This window comes from Nycticebus coucang, chromosome 3, assembly GCF_027406575.1.
Source record: "Nycticebus coucang isolate mNycCou1 chromosome 3, mNycCou1.pri, whole genome shotgun sequence".
In the NCBI taxonomy this organism is placed as follows: Eukaryota; Metazoa; Chordata; class Mammalia; order Primates; family Lorisidae; genus Nycticebus; species Nycticebus coucang.
This window is the reverse complement of record NC_069782.1, coordinates 94,409,921-94,431,813: the sequence shown is the minus strand read 5'-3', so window position 1 is coordinate 94,431,813 and position 21,893 is coordinate 94,409,921. Positions and strand designations below refer to the sequence as shown.

The 21,893-nt window shown below is 41.4% G+C and overlaps 1 protein-coding gene and 1 pseudogene across 2 annotated transcripts in view; one reads left to right on the top strand and one right to left on the bottom strand.

Moving 5' to 3' along the window:
• Nucleotides 1-21,893, bottom strand: part of ECD (ecdysoneless cell cycle regulator) — a 41,977-nt gene that overhangs the window by 19,886 nt on the left and 198 nt on the right. Inside the window, exons 1-6 of one of the 2 annotated variants that reach the window (XM_053586139.1) lie at nucleotides 21,713-21,891; nucleotides 20,108-20,325; nucleotides 14,722-14,839; nucleotides 5,910-5,997; nucleotides 5,614-5,792; nucleotides 2,246-2,438 (exon numbers count right to left, since the gene is read on the bottom strand). In XM_053586139.1, coding sequence (XP_053442114.1) covers nucleotides 2,246-2,438; nucleotides 5,614-5,792; nucleotides 5,910-5,997; nucleotides 14,722-14,839; nucleotides 20,108-20,325; nucleotides 21,713-21,717 — 801 coding nt within the window. In that variant the 5' untranslated portion in view covers nucleotides 21,718-21,891. Of the gene's footprint in view, nucleotides 1-2,245; nucleotides 2,439-5,613; nucleotides 5,793-5,909; nucleotides 5,998-14,721; nucleotides 14,840-20,107; nucleotides 20,326-21,712; nucleotides 21,892-21,893 lie in introns of those variants that run through there. The other variant, XM_053586140.1, reaches the window with a different exon arrangement.
• LOC128582335 (adiponectin receptor protein 1-like) lies at nucleotides 8,819-9,737 on the top strand (annotated as a pseudogene).

Below are 21,893 nucleotides of genomic sequence, written 5' to 3'. Positions count from 1 at the left end.
CTACTTGTTTTCAGTAACAGCTTTATTGAGGTATAATTCACATACCATAAAACTTACCCTTCTGCCTACTGTTTTTTTTTTTTTTTTTGCAGTTTCTGGCTGAGGCTGGGTTTGAACCCACCACCTCTGGCATATGGGGCCGGCGCCTTATTCCTTTGAGCCACAGGCACCACCCCTACTTTTTTTTTTTTTTTTTTTTTGTAGAGACAGAGTCTCACTTTATGGCCCTCGGTAGAGTGCCGTGGCCTCACACAGCTCACAGCAACCTCCAACTCCTGGGCCTAAGCGATTCTCTTGCCTCAGCCTCCTGAGTACCTGGGACTACAGGCACCCGCCACAATGCCTGGCTATTTTTTGGTTGCAGTTTGGCCGGGGCCAGGCTTGAACCCGCCACCCTTGGTATATGGGGCCGGCGCCTCACCGACTGAGCCACAGGCGCCACCCCCTTCTGCCTACTTTTTAATCATTAATTATGGAATACTTATCATTCGTTACATTCATTATATGGCGGTTTAGGGAATAGAAGATAAAGAATATTTTAATTTTGCATGGAGTTTTGCTATATTGCCCATGCTAGACTTGAACTCCAGGGCTCAAGTGATCCTCCTACTTCAGCCTCTCATACAGGTTCAAGCCAACACACCTAATTTTCAATTTTCTGGAAGATATGAAATATTTCATATTTAAGTAAGAAATAATCAGCCAGGTGCAGTGGCTCATGTCTGTAATCCTATCACTTTGGGAGGCCAAGATGGGAGGACCATTGGAGGTCAGGATTCTGATATCAGCCTCAGCAAGAGCAAGATCCTATCTGTACTAAAAGTAGAAAAATTAGCCAGGTGTAGTGACATAGGCCTGTAGTCCCAGCTGCTTGGGGGTCTGAGGCAGGAGCATCACTTTGGCCTAGGAGTTTGAGGTTGCAGTGAGCTGTGATTGTGCTGCTGCATTCTAGCCAGGGGGGCAGAGTGAGACTCTGTTAAAAAAAGGGGGGAAGGGAAAGGACAGGGGGGAGGACTGGGAGGGGAGTGGAGGGGAAAGAGAAAGAATTATAAAAATAGAGAAAATATTGTCAAAAATAGCTAGGAAACATTGAGATATAAAATAGGGGATCAGGGGCGTCGCCTGTGGCTCAGTGAGTAGGGCGCTGGCCCCATATGCCGAGGGTGGTAGGTTCAAACCCAGCCCCGGCCAAACTGCACAAAAAAAATAGCCGGGCGTTGTGGCGGGCGCCTGTAGTCCCAGCTGCTCGGGAGGCTGAGGCAAGAGAATCACGTAAGCCCAAGAGTTAGAGGTTGCTGTGAGCTGTGTGACGCCACGGCACTCTACCCGAGGGCGGTATAGTGAGACTCTGTCTCTACAAAAAAAAAAAAAAAAATAGGGGATCAGGTCTCTTGAAAATTTCCTCCAATTGGGGAGAGAAATGATATAAGGAAAAAAAATGTGGGCTCGGCACCTATAGCTCAGCAGCTAGGGTGCCAGACACATACACTGGAGCTGGCAGTTTTGAATCCAGCCCGGGCTTGCCAAACCATGACAACTACAACCAAAAAATAGCTGGGCCTTGTGGTGGGCACCTATAGTCCCAGCTACTTGGGAGGCTGAGGCAAGAGAATTGCTTAAGCCCACAGAGGTTGCTGTGAGCTGTGACACCATGGCACAGTGCGACAGCTTGAGACTCTATATCAAAAAAAAAGCTAAGATTCAGATTTTCAAATTTGGGATGCTCAACTAGTAAATAGAAGGCAAATATTCCAAAATCCAAAAAAAATCTGAAATCTGAAATATTTCTGGTCCCAAGTATTTCAAACAACCTATATTAACATGCTATGATAAAACAAAATAGTTGCAATTTTTTCTAGAGGGCAAATAAATAATATGTGTCAACTTCCTTTCCAGTGAGAGAAACTAAATGACCAGTGCAGATTTCTTTCTTTTTTATTTTTTGAGACAGAGCCTCAAGCTGTTGCCCTGGGTAGAGTGCCGTGACATCACAGCTGTTGCCCTGGGTAAAGTGCTTGAGCTCACAGCATCCTCCAACACCTGGGCACAAGCAATTCTCCTGCCGCGGTCTCCCAAGTAGCTGGGACTATAGGTGCCCACCACAATGCCTGGCTATATTTTTGGTTGCAGCCAGCATTGTTTTTGGTGGGCCTGGGCTGGATTTGAACCTGCCAGCTTAGGTGTATGTGGCTGGCACCTTAGCCGCTTGTGCCACAGGCACTGAGCCTCAACGCAGATATCTTACCGACATCATTATTCGTGTTTCAGGCAAGAATGTCTTGAAAATACGACAGGCTCGAAGATCAATGGGGTCTCGTAGATAAAATGCCTGGACTGCTGCTGCCACCAATCTAGGGCACTGCTTTAACACTGCTACAATGCCAGCTGGAAGGAAGCAGTGTGCTTGATGAAGGGAGGCCTGAATTTTTTCAGGGTACCTATGATTAATAACATAATTACTTTTATTTTATAGTATACACATATATAGAATACTTATACTTTTTTTTTTTTTTTTTTAGAGACAGGGTCTTACTTTTGTCACCCTCGGTAGAGTGGTATGGCATCACAGCTCATAGCAACCTCCAACTCCTGGGCTTAAGCAATTCTCTTGCCTCAGTCTCCCAAGTAGCTGGGACTACAGGCGCCTGCCAGATGCCCAGCTATTTCTTTGTTGCAGTTTGGCCAGGGTCGGGTTCAAACCCACCACCCTCGGTATATGGGCCCGGTGCCCTACCCACTGAGCCACAGGCACCGCCCAGAATACTTACACTTTAAAAAAATTTTTTTTTTGGCCAGGCACAGTGGCTCATGCCTATAATTCTAGCACTCTGGGAGGGTGAGTTGGGTGGACTGCCTAAGCTCACAGGTTGGAGACCAGCCTGAGCCAGAGCCAGACCCCATTTCTAAAAATAGCTGGGCATTGTGGTGGGCGTCTAGTCCTAGCTACTGGGGAGGTTGAGGCAAGAAAATAGGTCGAGCCCAAGAGTTTAAGGTTGCTGTGAGCTATGATGTCATAGAACTCTACTGAGGGCAACAAAGTAAGACTCTGTCTCAAAAAAAAATTTTTTTTTTCCCTTTAACATCTTGCCTCGGTTCATCAAGAGCAAAATGTAGACAATGACAAGCGAGATAAAAAAAGATACTATTATACATACACTTGAGTTGTAGTGAAGAAGAAAGAGAAGTGTGAAGAAATGAAAAACGAAGAAAAGGGATTACGGTAGTTCAATAACAACAAAACCAAAAACCCATTATACTTTGGAATAAAGATAAAATCAGTTTATTCTTCTGAAAAGTGGCACAAACTGTACTGAAATAAAGCTAACAGATTTTTAATATTTTTAAGACCTGAATCGTACTAAACATTTAGAGGTACTTATTCGTGTTTGAATGGCTGAACTAATACGTTATCAGGCTAAGACCATTCCTTCTGAGTAAAACCTGAAGTGTTCCACACAGACCAAAGAATACCATATGTAGCCCCAGAACTACAGAAAAAAATGGAGCACATTGTGTTCTTTTAGATTTCACATTTTTTAGCCGGGCACGGTGGCTCATGCATGTAATCCTAGCACTCTGGGAGACTGAGGTGGTGGACAGGTTGAGCTCATGGATTCAAGAGCAGCCTGAGCAAAACAGCGAGACCCTGTCTCTACTATAAAATAGAAAACCCGAGGCAAGAGGATCACTTGAGCCCAAGAGTTGGAGGTTGCCACAGCACTCTACCCAGGGTAACAGTTTGAGACTCGGTCTCAAAAAGAAAAAAAAAAAATTTCCTATTATTTTTTATATTTTTATTTATATCTATTTATTTATTTGTTTTTTTTTTTTGAGACAGAATCTCACTATGTAACCCTTGGTAGAGTACTGTGGCATCACAGCTCACAGCAACCTCCAATTCCTGGGCTTAAGCGATTCTCTTGCCTCAGCCTCCCAAGTAGCTGGGACAACAAGCACCTGCCACAACATCCTGCTATTTTTTTTTTTTTTTAATTTTTAATTTTTTTTTTTTGAGACAGAGTCTCACTTACTAACCCTCAGTAGAGTGCCATTGTGTCATAGCTCACAGCAACCTCCAAATCCTTGGGCTTAGGCGATTTTCTTGCCTCAGCCTCTCGAGTAGCTGGGCCTACAAGCGCCCACCACAACACCCAGCTATTTTTTTTGTTGTTGCAGTTTGGCCGGGGCTGGGTTTGAACCCACCACCCTCGGTATATGGGGCCAGTGCCTTACCCACTGGGCCACAGGCACCGCCCAGTCCTGCTATTCTTTGGTTGCAGTTGTCATTGTTGTTTAGCAGGCCTGGGCCAGGCTTGAACCCACCAGCTTTCGTGTATGTGGCCAGCACCCTACTCCCTAAGCTACAGGCGCTAAGCCAGATTTCACATGTCTTTATTTATGGATCCAGATAACACATAGCCATGATATCTAAGTTAAATGTGAAAATACTGAAACCAGATTATAACAGTTTTGAATTGGAATTAAAAGATATATCAGGGTGGCGCCACAGTACTCTACCTAGGGCAACGACTTGAGATTCTATCTCAAAAAAAAAAAAAAAGGGCAGCGCCTGTGGCTCAGTCAGTAAGGTGCCGGCCCCATATACCGAGGGTGGCGGGTTCAAACTCGGCCCCGGCTGAACTGCAACCAAAAAATAGCTGGGCGTTGTGGCGGGCGCCTGTAGTCCCAGCTACTCGGGAAGCTGAGGCAAGAGAATCCCTTAAGCCCAGGAGTTGGAGGTTGCTGTAAGCTGTGTGATGCCACAGCACTCTACCGAGGGCCATAAAGTGAGACTCTGTCTCTACAAAAAAAAAAAAAAAAAAAGATATATCTGCTTTTTGATTTTTTTTGAGACAGAGCCTCAAGCTGTCACCCTGGGTAGAGTGCTGTGACATCACAGCTCACAGCAACCTCCAACTCCTGGGCTCAAGTGATTCTCTTGCCTCTGCCTCCCAAGTAGCTGGAACTATAGGTACTTGCCACAATGCCCGGCTATTTTTTTTTTTTGGTTGCAGCCATCATTTTTGTTTGGCGGGCCTGGGCTGGATTCAAACCCGCCAGCTCAGGTGTATGTGGCTGACACCTTAACCACTTGAGCCACAGGCGCTGAGCCTGCTTTTTGATTTTAAAAATCCTTTAAGTTTGAGGCTGGCACAATGGCTCACAACTGTAATCCCAGCATTCTGGGAGGCTGAGGCAGGAGGATCACTTGAGGTCAAGAGTTTTAGACCAACCTGAGCAAGAGCGAAACCCTGTCTCTACCTAAAACAGAACAATTAGCCAGGCGTTGTGGTGGGGGCCTGTAGTCCCAGCTACTTGGGAGGCTGAGGCAGAAGGATAGCTAGAACCCAGGAGTTTGAGATTTCTGTGAGCTAAGCTAATGCCATAGCATTCTAGCCTGGGGCAACAGAATAAGACCCTGCCTCAAAATAAATAAAGAAATAAAATCCATAAGTTTAATTTATTAGTCAATTTCATGAAGAGGTATGTAGGCAAAATGAAAATTAGCAGTAATGTAGGTGAAAGATATTTTACAATCAATGAAAGAGGGGCTGCTTTCATTGATTCAATCAAATGCTTCTCAACTAGCAATTAAAGTGACATTTTTCTTACCCTCTGATGCGCCTATTCACAGCAGCTCGTATAGATTCTGAAGCCAGAATTTTTTCTGGGTGTGTTGAGATTATGTTCAATGCTTGCGGAATGGTCGGGGGTGTGGCAGGTAACCAAGATACTGCTCCAGGATTCCTTGGTGCAGGAATGATGCACAATTCCCCATGGTGGAAAAATACCTGCAAATGGTGCACATTTTAATTTTCATTGTGGGCACTGGGAACTCTAGCTGCATATGAAAATAATGCAATATGATTTCATCTCTGTAAATTTTCATTAAACTTGTGTATACTTACCCTATTAGTGCTGTTATCAGGCTCTAACCATTTAGGGAGAAAGTCAGCAGCTTCTATTAACAAGAATTCACCATCATTGTCTTCGATTCTAAACCAAGAAAAGTTCCAATTTTATATTTACAAAGTATGTATTTGCTAGTATTCAAAATAGTTTTATTCTAATATATTTCCTCTTCATCTAATATATATCTGAGTGTGTACTATATGCAGATGATTTTAAGAAAGCAAAATAATTAAGATGTCACCAAGCACTGACAGAAACTATTAAGATTGTAAGGAGGAGTTGAAGGGAGATGATAAGAAATGCACATAAATAGGGTGGCACCTGTGGCTCAGTGAGTAAGGTGCCGGTCCCATATACCGAGGGTGGCGGGTTCAAACCCGGCCCCAGCCAAACTGCAACCAAAAAATAGCCGGGCGTTGTGGCGGGCGCCTGTAGTCCCAGCTACTGGGGAGGCTGAGGCAAGAGAATCGCTTAAGCCCAGGAGTTGGAGGTTGCTGTAAGCCGTGTGAGGCCACGGCACTCTACCGAGGGCCATTAGATTTTTGGTTGCAGTTTGGCCGGGGCCGGGTTTGAACCCGCCACCCTCAGTATATGGGGCCGGCACCTTACTCACTGAGCCACAGGTGCCGCCCTATTTATGTGCATTTCTTATCATCTCCCTTCAACTCCTCCTTACAATCTTAATAGTTTCTGTCAGTGCTTGGTGACATCTTAATTATTTTGCTTTCTTAAAATCATCTGCATATAGTACACACTCTGTCTCTACAAAAAAAAAAAAAAGAAATGCACATAAATAAATAATATTAGACGAAAATATACAAAGTACTATAGCAGCAGTTCTCAACCTGTGGGTCACAACCTCTTTGGGGCTCAAACGACCCTTTTCCCTTTCATAGGGGTTGCCTAAGACCATTGCAAAACATATATTTCCAATGGTCTTAAGGAATCAAGACACCGCTCCTCATGTGTGGGGGTCATCATAACATGAGGAACTGTATTAAAGGGTTGCAGCATTAGGAAGTTTGAGAACCCCTGTACTATAGGGTTCTAAAAGAAAGAAAAAAATCATATATAGCAAAGATTAGAAAGCCTTTATATGGGAGGTGTTATCTGGGTCTTGAAAGATAATTGTTTTTGTCTCACTTGCATCACTTTCTTTACATTTTACAATAAGCAATGCATTCACATGGTTAAATTTTCAAAAAAATAAATACAAAGTTACAGGATGAAAAAGTCTACCCCCTGCTTTAGTTCCTCCCTGCCCAATTGCTACCCCCTCACTACTGTTTCTTACACATCCTTCTGATTACGCATAATCTAGCTGATAGGAAAATATATTATTTCCTCCCTTTTTTTTACATTAAAGTTAACTTCTTTTTTAAATTTCAGATTAATATGGGGTCACACACAACTTGTACTTCATAGTTGGACTTCTGGTTGAAGTCTAGGTTGTAGTTGTGTCTTTCATCCAGGAAGTGAGCAATATACCTGTGCAATGGGTGTTGGGTGAGAATTTACCCAACCTCTTTTTAAAATTTAATTACCTTAAATTAGTTTAGTTTTTTTCTCACCTGAGCAGGTAGTTGTTAACCTACCGTTTTATTGTTTGTTTGCAGTTTTTGGCCGGGGCTGGGTTTGAACCCGCCACCTCTGATATATAGAGCTAGCGCCCTACTCCTTTGAACCGCAGGCGCTGCCCAATCTACTGGTTTTAACTAAGTACTGAGTACATGTGGTGCTTGTTTTTCCATTCTTGTGATACTTTGCTGAGGAGAATGTTCTCCAAATTCATCCATGTTGTTATAAAAGATACAAAATCTCCATCTTTTATGGCTGAATAGCATTCCATGGTATCATATATCACAGTTTATCGATCTATTCATGTGTTGAAGGACACCTAGATTGCTTCCGCATCTTTGCAATTGTGCATAATGCTGCTATAAACACTTAAGTACAAATGTCCTGATGATAAAATGACTTTTTTTCTTTTGAGTAGATATCTAGTAATGGGATTGCAGGATCAAATGGTAGGTCAACTTTTAGGAATCTCCACACTTCTTTCCACAGAGGATGAACTAGGTTGCATAGTCTATATACCATTATATACCGTCTAGCTCTATAATTGTACTGGGTGGAGATACAAGGAGAAAGGAGAGATGGTCTTAGAATAGTATAAGCAAAACCATGGAGGCAGCAACTTAAAGTATCTATTTAGAGGCATACACCAAGTAAAGAAGCAGATTAAAGATAAAAGAAAGTTATATCATTCTGTGAAGAGTATTAAGTGTTGGCAGAATCAATGAAAATATGGTTAGTTTCATAGGTAAAGAAAAGGAATTAAAGGTTTTAAAGCAGGATAGTAAAATGGTTAGAGCTCTGCTTTAGGAAGGTTAGTCAAGAAGGGGTACAGAAGTGCTTCTGCTTTTTTTGAATGTTAAAAAAAAAAAAAAAGCTAAAGTCGCACCCCTCCCGGAGCAGGCAGAGCCTACCCCTCCGGCTTGTCTACCACCACAGGGAGCTTTCTGCCCCCTAGAGCTGACAGACCCCAACTTTTCCCCAAGCTGCAGCTGTAGGACCTTGAGACAGCACCAGCCACATGTTGTCCCACATCTGTGGTGGCACAGGGCAATGGGGCTCGTGCCAGTAAAAGGGAAACTGACACAGTGGAACTAGCTGAACTGGGAACCCTGTTAGAAGAGAAGGGTGAATGAGTAATTGTCAATCCAACTAAAGCTGAAGAAGAGCAAACATGCCTAGAGCCCCAGGAAGAGGAGGAGGAGGAGGAGCCATAGGTACTGATGCTTCCCCTGCAAGCCCACCATGCATGGAGAAGATGGAGGAGTTTGTGTATAAGGTCTGAAAAAGCCGCTGGAGGGTCATCCTGTATGATGTGGTCCCTGACTGGCTAAAGGACAATGACTACCTGCTACATGGCCACAGACCACCCAGCCCCTCCTTTCGGGCTTGCTTCAAGAGCATCTTCTGCATCTATACAGAAACTGGCAATATCCAGACCCATCTGCTTGGTTTTATGCTGTTTCTCTTTTTGGGAATCTTGACCATCTTAGTCCAAATACATGCCTCATGGCCCCTCAACAGGAGAAGGTGGTTTGGGGGATATTCTTTTTGGGTGAGTGCTTTGCCTCAGCTTCTTCTGGCACTTCTACACTGTCTGTTGTCATTCAGAGAAAGTCTATTGGACTTTTTCCAAACTGGACTATTTGGGGATCTCTCTACTGATTATGGGGAGCTCTGTCCCCTGGCTCTATTACCTTTTCTACTGCTCCCCACACCCACAGCTCATCTACCTCTCCGTTGTCTGTGTCCTGGGCATTTCTGCCACCACTGTGGCACAGTGGGACCAGATTGCCCCTCCTAAATATGGCAGACAAGAGTGGGAGTGTTCCTGGGACTTGCTTGAGTGGTGGTGTGCCCACCGTGCACTTTACTATATTGCTGAGGGCATTGTCAAGGCCACCACAGTGGGCCAGAAAGGCGGGCTCTTCCTCATGGCTGTGATGTACATCACTGGAGCTGGCCTTCATGCTGCTCCAATTCCTGAGTGCTTCTTTCCTAGAAAATCTGACATGTTCCAGTCTCATCAGATTTTCCATGTCCTGCTGGTGGTAGCAGCCTTTGTTCACTTCTATGGTGTCTCCAACTTTCAGGAATTCCATTATGGCCTAAAAGGTGACTGTACTGATGACTCTCTTCTCTGACACTTCCCACCTAAGCGGTGGAGGAGGAACTTCCCAAGTTCCCTGAGTTGTCTGTTTCTAGAAGAAACCTGTTAGAGAATTCAGTACCAACCAAGTGTTGGCCTACTTTAACACCCACTGGGCAATAAACTTAACATTTCTATTCCCCTAGCTAGGAAAGAAAGGGATGGTCAAATTTAGCCCTTCCCCTCCCCAGCAAGGCAACTACCAGCCCCTCACAGGGACAGTACTTTGAAACTCAGGTTGAGATTTTATCCCCCCTTCACCATTTTGGGAAAAAATTATAGACTCAGAATTTTCAGAAATTCTGGTTTCTTTCTGGAAGAAAATGTCCCTCCCTTACCTCCTTCCTTACTTTGTAACCTGGCTTATAACAGGCCATCTATTCTGTAGCACACTTTTCAAAACAATTATATAACCTGGTCCCATCTTTCTAGGGCTTAGATTTGCTTACACAGAAGAAAGAAGAAAGCCACCAACTTTTACACAGCCCAGCTAATCATGGAAATATGTCCAGGCTTCAAATAACTTGAGTTTTAATATTTTTTTCTTGGCAGAAGAAAATTAAGGTAAAATTAAAATGGGGAAAGATATTTAATATTTAACACTAAGCTTTAAAAAAAACTTGCTATCATTGCTATTTATCTTTTTTTTTTTTTTTTGAGACAGAGCCTCAAGCTCTCGCCCTGGGTAGAGTGCTGTGCCATCACAGCTCACAGCAACCTTCAACTCTTGGGCTCAAGTGATTCTCCTGCCTCCGCCTCCCAAGTAGCTGGGACAACAGGCACCTGCCACAACGCCCAGTTAATTTTTGGTTGCAGCTGTCATTGTTTGGTGGGCCTGGGCTGGATTCGAACCTGCTAACTCAGGTGTATGTGGCTGGCGCCTTAGCCGCTTGAGCCACAGGTGCCAAGCCATTGCTATGTATCTTGATGCAAAGACCATGATAATAATCAAAGAAAGTACAGAAGACATATGGCATTCAAAGGAAAAAAAGCTGACAAGACAGTGGATGCCTAGGATTTAGAAAGCTTTATAAACATGGTGTGTAAGTATGAATCATCATTTTATGAATATCCAAATCTGAGCACAAAAGGTATTAACCCTCCTTATTATCACTATAAGATCTAAAATAATATTTTCTGTTTGTTCATGAAAAATCTATCATTTAGGCTGGATACAATGGCTCATGCCTATAATCATAGCACTCTGGGAGGCCAAAGCAGGAGGCTATCTTAAGGTCTGAAGCTTGAGAACAACCTGAGCAGAAGTGAGAATCTGTCTCTACTTAAAATAGAAAAACTAGGCATGCTTCTTGGCACAGGCTTGTAGCCTCAGTTACATAAGAGGCTGAGGCAGGAGGATGGCTTGAGCCTCAGAGTTTGAGGTTTCAATGAGCAAGTATGACACCATTGCACTCTGAACAGCTGGCAGGGAGACTCTGTCTAAAAATAAAAATATTACTATTTAGACATTACTGCTAATTATTTTTATGTGTGTAATAGTATTTAAAATAAGATTTCCTTATTGTACAACATAGTCAATAACAAATATTATATTCTTGAAAATTGTTGAGAGTAGATTTTAAATGTTCTCACAGCAAAAGAGTATATGAAGTAATGCATGTTATGAGCTTGATTTAGCCATTCTACAATGTATACATGTTCAAAACAACATGTTACAGAAGATAAATATATGCAATTCTCATTTGTCAATTAAAAAAATAAATAGGTCAGGTGCAGTGGCTCATGCCTGTAATCCTAGCATTCTGGGAGGCTGAGGCAGGTACATTGCTCAAGCTCAGAAGTTTGCAACCAGGCTGCAAAAAGAAGACCCCCATCTCCAAATAATAGCAGGGTATTCTGGCAGGCACCTGTAGTCACAGTTATCCAGGAGGCTGAGGCAAGAGAATCACTTGAGCTCAAGAGTTTGAGGTTGCTATGAGTTGTGACACCATGTCACTCTACCAAGGATGACAAAATGAGACTCTGTTTCAAAAAAAAAGAAGAAGAAGAAGAAAAAAAAAATAGGGTACAGTTGCTTGTGGCCTGTAGTCCCAGCTATTTGAGTGGCTAGGGCAAGAGTACTGCTTGAGCTCAAGAGTTCAAGTCCAACCTGGGAAACATAGTAAAACCTTGTCTCTGAATAAATAAATAAATAAATAAATAATTTTTCTTTTTTTTTTTTTTGTAGAGACAGAGTTTCACTTTATGGTCCTAGGTAGAGTGCCATGGCATCACATAGCTCACAGCAACCTCCAACTCCTGGGCTTAAGCGATTCTCTTGCCTCAGCCTCCCAAGTAGCTGGGACTACAGGTGCCCGCCACAATACCCGGCTATTTTTTTGTTGCAGTTGGGCCAGGGCTGGGTTTGAACCTGTCACCCTCGGTATATGGGGCCGGCACTTTACCGACTGAGCCGCAGGTGCCGCCCAATAATTTTTAAAATAAATTTACTTTATGATAAAATAAATTCTTTTTTTTTTTTTTTTCTGAGGCAGAGTCTCAACTCTGTCACCCTAGGTAGAGTGCATGGTGTCATAGCTCACAGCAACCTCAAACTCTTGGGTTCAAGTGATCCTCCTGCCTCAGCCTCATGAGTAGCTGAGACTACAGGTGCCTACTACAACACCTGGAAAGACTAAAATGAATTATTATTATTATTATTTTTTAGAGACAAAGTCTCATTTTGTTGTCCTTGGTAGTGTGCTGTTGCGTCACAGCTCACGGCAACCTCCAGCTCTTGGGCTTAGGCGATTCTCTTGCCTCAGCCTCCTGAGTAGCTGGGACTACAGGCGCCTGCCACGACGCCCAGCTATTTCTTTTTGTTATTGCTGTTTGGCTGGGGCCAGGTTCAAACCCGACACCCTCAGTATATGGGGCCGGCGCCCTACTCACTGAGCCACAGGCACGGCCCTAAAATGAATTCTTATCTCTTATATTTACATCCTGTAGTATTTAAGAATCAAATGGCATAATAGTGGAGATATGCTTTAAAGTGATCTTGCTATGTATGTGATGGGGAATAGGGGAATGGTATAACTGAAATAATAATTACCATAAGTCAATAATTGTTGAAACTGGGTGATAGGAACATGTGAGTTAATTCTCTCTACTTTTATGTATGTTTAAAACTTAAATAATGTTTTCAAAAAAATTTTTGCCTTCTCTTTTCTGTCTGCTGGCAAAGGGGTTAAGAAAAAGATAGAAGGGTGGCGCCTGTGGCTCAAGGAGTAGGGCGCCAGTCCCATATGCCAGAGGTGGCGGGTTCAAACCCAGCCCCGGCCAAAAACCACAAAAAAAAAAAAAAAAAACAAAAAAAAAAAAGAAAAAGATAGAATAAGATCAGAATTTGGGTGCTGACTAGGAAAACTAGGACAAAATATAAGTCAGTTAAATACCCTCTGCTGGCATTACTTAGAAATACCAAAGAACTATCAGTTTTCATCTTTTTTTGTTTGTTTTGTTTTATTTTGAGGTAGAGCCCCACTCTGTCATCATAGTAGCTCACAGCAACCTCAAACTCTTGGGCTTGAGCAATCCTTTTGCCTCAGCCTCTCAAGTAGCTGGGACTACAGGCATGGGCCACTACACCTCGCTAGTTTTTATATTTTTAGTACAGATGGGGTCTCACTTTGCTCAGGCTGGTCTCGAATTCCTGAGTTCAAGCAATCCACCTGCCTTGGCCTCCCAGACTGCTAGGATTACAGTTGTGAGCCACATACCCCGCAGAAGTTTCCATTTTTAAAACATTTACACAATGCAGTGATACCTACTTTGCTTTCTATACAAATGTTTGTTGATTTCTCTTTCAACTTTTTCTGTGTAAGAGTTTTCAAAAGCTATAGCTATGGTGTGGTAGAGGGAGACATATAAAAGAAATCTGTATTATATGTACAAAGAGCCACAAGAAATTTAATGGTGATTAACTCTGGGAAGCCAGGGCGGTACAACCTTTTGTATTATTTGAATTTTGTTCACCTTGTTTATTTGTTCTTTTATAATTAGAATATTGAAAAAGAAAACCTAAAATAAGTAGGTAGTTTGAAATCTTTTGGAAGTTGAACTCTCCAATAGTACTTTAATTCTTTCTCAAGAATAGGAAGTCACAGGGGAAGGGAGGGGGAAGGTGGTGCATCTTAGAATGGGTACAGGCGAAACTTACTAAAGGCAGAATACAAATGTCTACATACAATAACTAAGAAAATGCCATGAAGGCTAACATTGAGCAGTTTGATGAGAATATTTTAGATTGTATATGAAACCAGCACATTGTACCCCTTGATTGCACCAATGTACACAGCTATGATTTAACAATAAAAAAAAATAAAAAAACAAACAAAAAAGAATAGAAAGTCATAAGAGAAAAGAAAACACAGTTACTTTTTTTTTTTGAGACAAAGTGTCACTTTGTTGTCCTTGGTAGAGTGCTATGACATCATAGCTCACAGCAACCTCAAACTCATGAGCTGAAGCGATTCTCTTGCCTCAGCCTCCCAAGTAGCTGGGATTACAGGCGCCCATCACAACACCTGGCTATTTTTATTTTTATTTATTTATTTATTTTTTTGTAGAGACAGAGTCTCACTTTTTATGGCCCTCGGTAGAGTGCCGTGGCCTCACACAGCTCACAGCAACCTCCAACTCCTGGGCTTAAGCGATTCTCTTGCCTCAGCCTCCAGAGTAGCTGGGACTACAGGCGCCCGCCACAACGCTCGGCTATTTTTTTGTTGCAGTTCAGCCGGGGCCGGGTTTGAACTCGCCACCCTCGGTATATGAGGCCGGCGCCTTACTGACTGAGCCACAGGCGCCGCCCCACCTGGCTATTTTTAGAGATGGGGGTCTCGCTCTGGCTCAGGCTGGTTTCAAACATGTGAGCTCAGGCAATGCACTGGCCCTGGCCTCCCAGAGTGCTAGGACTACAAGCGTGAGCCACCATGCCCAGCCCAACATAGTTACTTTTTAAATCTGTTTCAAATTTGTACAATTTTCATCAGCCTACAGGGAAAAAAATTACTAAAAGGATAAAAATGCAGGCACTTAATTTTAGTAATTAAATTCCTTTAGAATAATTAAAATAATCACAATACCTTGCTACCAACTCTGGAAATTCCTTTGTAATCTGCTTTATTATATAAACGATAAACCATTCATCCTCAATGTTATCCCCAAATTTTGTCATGCCAAACATATGAGCAGGAACATCTCCTAAAAACAAGGGAAAAGCAATTATGTAACCAGATAAAAGTCATCATGGTAAATAAAAATACATGTAGTCTTTCAATTAAATAAACATTCATTCACTGAATACGCTCCAAGTACTATAATGGGAACTGAGGTTGTAATCCTAAACAAGATACAAGATGCCTACTCTTGAGGAACTCATGGGCCAAAACAAGAGAAGAAAACCACACCTTTTCAAAACAAGAGGATGAACCCTAGAAAAGAGATAAGCAATAAAGGCTATGTAAGCATAAGGAGATGATATCTGAGCTATGCTTATCTAGAAAAAAAGATCAGAGGTGGGCTCAGCAGAAAGAGTCAACTCTTTAAAGAGTTAACAGTTAAAGGCACAGAGATATGACAGACAGTATTTTGGGAATACCAGAAAGCCAGAGTTGGATGGAGCTAAAATTTTCAAACAAGCACACTATCCATGTGTATGTGGAAATTAAACAATACACATTAAAACAATGAGTCAAAGAAGAAATCACAAGAGAAATTATAACATACCTTGAGACAAATGAAAATGAATGCACAATATACTAAAACTTATGGGGTTCAGCAAAGGCAGTGCCAAGAGGGAAGTTTATAGTATGAAAGACACAAATCAACAACCTAACTTTATACCTCAAAGAACTGGAAAAAGAACAAACTAAACCCAAAGCTAGCAGGAAGAAGGAAATAATAAAGATTAAAGCAGAGGCTGGGCACAGTGGTTCATGCCTATAAGCATAGTACTCTGGGAGGCCAAGGCAGGAGAATTGCTGGAGGCCAGGAGTTCAAGACTAACCTGAGCAAGAGCAAGACCCTGTCTCTATGAAAAAATAGAAAAAAATTAGTTGGGCATAGTGGCATATACCTGTAGTCCCAGCTATTCAGGAGGCTGAGGCAGGAGAATACCTTAAGCCTTAGGAGTTCAAGGTTGCAGTAAACTGTAATGAGGCCACTGCACTCCAGCCTAGGTGACAGAGAGAGACTCTGTCTTTAAAAAAAATAAATAAATAAAAATAAAAGTTAAAGTGGTAATAAATGAAATTGAGGACAGGAAAACAACAAAATTGAGGTTGCTTTAAAAAAAAAAGATTGACAAACTTTTAACTAGATTAACTAGGAATAAAAGAAGACTGAAATAACTAAAATTAGAATCGGTAGAGGGGACATTACAACCTATGCCACAGAAATGAAAAGGATTTTAGGAGGATAGTATAAACAATGGTATACCAACAAACTGGATAACCTAGAAGAAATGGATTAATTCCTAAAAATAGTCAAGCTATCAAGACTTAATAATGAAGAAATAGAAAATCTCAACAGACCTGTAAATAGTAAGGAGATTGAATCAGACCTATAAATAATTAGGGGATTAAAAACCTCCTAACACAGAGAAGCCCAGGAGCAGTTAGTTTCACTGGAGAACTGTATTAATTTAAAGAAGGATCTGAAACCAATCCAGACAAAGACATAAGAAAAGAAAACTGAAGACCATTATCCCTGATGAATACTGATGCAGAAATCCTCAGCAAAATACAAACCAAATTCAATAGCAATTAAAAAGATTATACACCATGACCAAATGGGGTTTATTCCTATAATGCAAGGATGGTTCAACATGAGAAATCAACCACATTTACAGAATGAAGGTTAAACAAGTATTACTATTAGGTCATTAATTATGAAATGTCCAATTTTCAATCAAAGGTTTAGTTTATTATATTTCAAACCTAGGGTGGCGGGTTCAAACCTGGCCCAGGCCTACTAAGCAACAATGACAACTGCAACCAAAAAATAGCAGGGTGTTGTGCCGGGAGCCTGCAGTCCCAGCTACTTGGGAGGCTGAGGCAAGAGAATTGCTTAAAGCCCAAGAGTTGGAGGTCGCTGTGAGCTGTGATGCCATGGCACTCTACCCAGGATTGTCCACCCAGGGTGACAGCTTGAGACTCTGTCTCAAAAAAAAAAAAAAAAATCAATTATATGCCTAAACTATCAACACTATTTTGCCATCATGTAGCCTGTGTTATGCTAGCAGGGAAGAAGCCTGGAGAGTAAGTGGCAATGAAATTGCAAAAGCCATTTTCCATACCTTGTTGAGAATTGGATATTTTTCCTCGCAAGAAGAAATGGGTCAGTTGGTGCAAGGTCTAGTGAATATGGTGGATGACAGAGAGTTTGCAAGTCCAGCTTCTGTAGCTTAAGCAGTGTCGTTTGTGTAGCAACACTGTTCTACAAGAGGATTGACCTGTCTCTATTGATCAATGTTGGCCGCTTAATCACAAGCATCCTCATCACGTCATCCAATTGGTTGCAGTAGACATCCGCTATAACTGATTGACCAGGTTTCATGAAGCTATAGTGGATCATACTAGCACTGGACCACCAAACAGACACCATTAGCTTTTGCTGATGAATATTTGGTTTTGCATTGTGTTTCAGTACTTCATCTTTATCTAACCATTGTGTCAAACACTTGAGATTGTCAGAAAGAATCCATTTTTCTTTCTTTCTTTCTTTCTTTTTGTAGAGACAGAGTCTCATTTTATCACCCTCGGTAGAGTGCTGTGGTGTCTCAGCTCACAGCAACCTCCAACTCCAGGGCCTGGGCAATTATCCTGCCTCAGGCTCCTGAGTAGCTGGGACCACAATGCCTGGCTATTCCTCTGTTGCAGTTTGGCCAGGGCTGGGTTCAAACCCACTACCCTCAAACCCCCTACCCACTGAGCCACAAGCACCACCCAAGAATCCATTTTTCATCTCTTGTAACAGTATGGTGTAAAAACAGTTTGCCTTTATGCCATGACAGCAAAGAAAGGCAAACTTGGAGATTATTTCTCTTTTCTGACATTCATTTAATTCATGCGGGACCCATCTAGACAGCTTCTTTCCTGGTCAATGTGTTTCAAGTGGTCCAATATTGTTAGAATAGTAATATCAAACCTTGCTGCTAATTCAAGTATAGGTTGAGATGGATTTGCTTCTACTACAGCTTTCAGATCATCATTATCCACCTTCGTCTCCGGATGCCCATGTGGCTCATTTTCAAATCCCCAGAAAGGAACTTCTGAAACCATACTGTTCGTTCATTAGTCACAGCCTTCCCAAAAACTTCATTAATATTTTAAGCTGTCTGCACTGCACTGGCTCCACACTAGAACTCATATTCAAAAATAAAACGAATTTGTTACTTAGCCATGGTTTCACAAAAATTGCTCTAAAAAAACTGAGAAATAATTACAAGGCAAAACACACATTTGAAAGAATGAGAATGTACCTTCACAATTAAAAAAAAAAAGTATCAAACTGAAATGCCAGAGGTATCAACTGTCAAACTTACAATGTAGCAAGGAAATCAGATATTTCCTATTTAACAAACCCTATTGCAGAATGTCTCAAGAGCTACCATGGCAAAAAACAGGTAAGAACAGCCTGCTCAACTCTTCTACCCTTCCTAGATCTCTTATTTCTTCAACTAGAGAACTCCAATTAGAGTATGTATTTTTGGCTGGTCATGGTGGCTCACGCCTGTAATCCCAGTGCTTTGGGAGACCAAGATAAGATGATTTGAGGCCAGGAGTCCAAGACCAGCCTAGGCAACATAGTGTGACCCTGTCTCTAAAAAACATAAGCAATGTGCTCGCTTCGGCAGCACATATACTCAAAAAACATAAGCAATGAAAAAAATTAGCTAGTTTGTAATGCTAGGCTCAGGAGGTTGAGGTAGAAGGATCACTGTGAGTCTGGGATTTTGGACTGAGTATAAATTTCCTGAGTCCAGTCATTTGAGACTGCATTGAGCTGAGCTGTGATCATGCCACTGCACTCCAGCCTAGACAATATAGTGTATCTAAAAAAAAAGAGAAAGAGTATTTTTATCTATCTCATGTATTAGACTTCAATTTAAACTTCATCTGAAGCAACAGGGAACTGTTGAAGGATGTTAAACAGGAGAATGACATGATCATGATATGTTTTACAAAGGTTAACTGGCAACAGTATAAGGAATTGCATAGATTAGAACCTGAGGTAGGTTAGAAGGTCATTGCAGTTTTTCAAATTCAGGATAGAACTTCTCATACAGTCCACATACTGTGCATTTATTAGCCACATCCTGCCAAAATAGTTCAGTGATATTTTTAGCTGTCTGTACTGCATTGGTTCTATGATGGAACTCATACTCAAAAATAACACAAATATTTTACATTGAAGCCAAACAGATATACAGAAAAGGTCCTATTTTAGAACTAATTAGGATTTAATGCCTAACTGAACATGGTGATGTGAAGAGTTGAGCATGATTCTGAATTACTAACCAGCTTGGGTAATTAGGTAGATGGCAATGCCATTAAATAAGACGAGAAAACCTGGTAAAAATGATTGATAGTAAGGAAGACATTTTGCAATTTCCAGCTAAAAGGTAACAGATAAGCACCAAACTGAGAATATTACAGTAGTGTAAACTTGTGATGTATACTTGTGGTATCATCCCAAGATGCTAGGCTCCTGATGCTAAACAAGACTGTACATACCTGTGTGAGTAGAGCCTTGACACCTATCCATGACTCATCTTTGTAAAGCTCTAAGAAATGAGAGGACAGAGTACCATATTTTTCCAGAAATCATATCTGAAGCACTAACAACATAGACAATCAGTGAAGGAACCTCAAAATGCTTGCAGGTAAATAATGGTCAGTAAGCCCAATTATTTCCCTTTATCGGCCAGACAGAGCCACTCTTTGATCCTCACCCAAACTACTATGTGAAACAAAGCAACCTACTAAACACATCACCAGGATAAGGAACATTGGGTAATAACAAATGGAACCATAATTTAGGAAGCCAGATGCCTGAACCTGTTTAGTATAGGCACTTAGTTACATTATGGCATAGTATAGTAACTAAAATTTGAAAGGATAGCTGTGAGTTTAATAATGCTTGGTATATGTTAGGTTCTAACTAATGGCTATTAGAAAGTTTTCATTAATATAAATTAAAAAAAAATTTTAAGTTTAAAGCTTAACTGAATATAGATAAGCATCACTAATCTAAAAAGTAATATGATCCTGGGCGGCGCCTGTGGCTCAAGGAGTAGGGCGCCGGTCCCATATGCCAGAGGTGGCGGGTTCAAACCCAGGCCCGGCCAAAACAAACAAACAAACAAACAAAAAAGAGAATAAAAAAAAAAAAGTAATATGATCCTAAAAACACTGAATGAAAAATGACATTAAGTCACACTAATTAAAATAAGTAAAAGAGCCTTACCTTTTCCAGGTTTATATTTGAGATTGAAAGGCTGATTCTGCCAGATATAGGGGGCGAGAATAGGTGCAAACTGGGTCATTATTCTCTCAATATACTTCTGAAGAATCTCTTTGTGCTCTTCTGGGTCCCTGGATTCATCTGGTATCAGGAACAGGTGGTACTCCACAGCATCTTCCACTGTAGCAAGTTTCATAGTTTCCTCCATTCTTCTTTGTAAACTACATTGAAATGTTTCAAGATATAAACCACATACAATAAAGAAGTAACATCCATTTCCTGCTCTCTTCTAGGTGGCTCTATTAACCTTGAGTTTTCAAAAATTGTTACCCACATACCATCATTGTGGTTTTTGCCTATAGTAACATTTAATATTATTCTTCTAATGCTATTTTATACTTAAAACTGGGTTCTTTATATTTAAAGTTATGTTAAAAGGAAACGTTGATATAATACAGTGAATAGAAATCCAGTATCAAATTCCCAAATTAACTATGATAAATGTTTGCTTCTGTACTAGAAGCGGTGTGTAACACATTTTGAGAAACACTACACTAATATCCACTGTTTAAATACTATCAAAAGTCCTACTTCTGCCACTAATTAGTTCTGCCATTTGGAACACTTCACTTTCTTTCCGGGGTTTTACCTTAATTTAAAAATGAGAATGTTACTCTACTATCTCCCCAGTCCCTCCCAGCTTAAAAATTTTGTTATTTAAACGCTCGAAAAAGCAATCTCTCTTGCTCTCCAGAATTTAAATCTATCTTTTACAAACATTGTATGGTACAGAGCAATTCAAAACCACAAAATGTTCAAGTCCTATCATCTTAGCCCAACATAATCTGTCCACTTTTTTTCCTTTGCTTTTTTCTTTTTTATTGTTTCAGGTTAATTGAAGGTACAAAGAATTAGGTTACAATGTTTGCATTTGGTGCCCACCCCCAATTCTGCCCAGTTTTTTTTTTTTTTTTGATAGAGTCTCATTTTGTCGCCCTCAGTAGAGTGCTGTCACGTCACAGCTCACGGCAACTTCAAACTCTTGGGCTTAATTGATTCTCTTGCCTCATCCTCCCAAGTAGCTGGGACTACAGGAGCCTGCCACAACGCCCAGCTATTTTTTTGAGACGTTGGGGGTGGGGGGTCCTCACTCTTCCTCAGGCTGGGCTCCAACCTGTGAGTTCAGGCAATCCTCCCATCTTGGCCTCCCCGGTGCTGGGATTACAGACGTGCGCCACCACGCCTGGCTCTCGGCCCAGTTTTTGATCCCACCTTATTTGTCCTAAATGTGCCCCCTTTTCAAGTCTCAGTTATATAACTCTGGAAGTGATGGATAGCTCTTCGTTTCCTAAAGGTTTTCCTTACAAGTAATAGTATGAGTTTACTATTATTGTCAGGTGATGCTTAGTAAAGGAAGGCACACACTGGTCCGGCACCCTAATGAAGCAATTCTTTCCTTATGCTTACTGAGCTTTCTAACGGACTAATAAGGAATCTTGAATCTTCTATGTAGACACCCATTCACCACCGTCTCTCCAAATCTTTTTCCTTTCAACCAAGATGGGCAGGCAATAATTCTACCCACCCATTCCAAAACGCCAAACACACCTCATTATGCAGAATTTATAGTGCCAGGACTGAAATTGACTTTGAGATTCCGCAGGCTAACACCTCACTCCACAGATGAAAAAACAGAACACAGAAAGAGAAGCGACCAAGCAGCAGGGGCCTGAACTGGAGTCTGGTGCTCCTTACTCAGACTAGGCTCCCTCCTCCCATCTGACAAAAT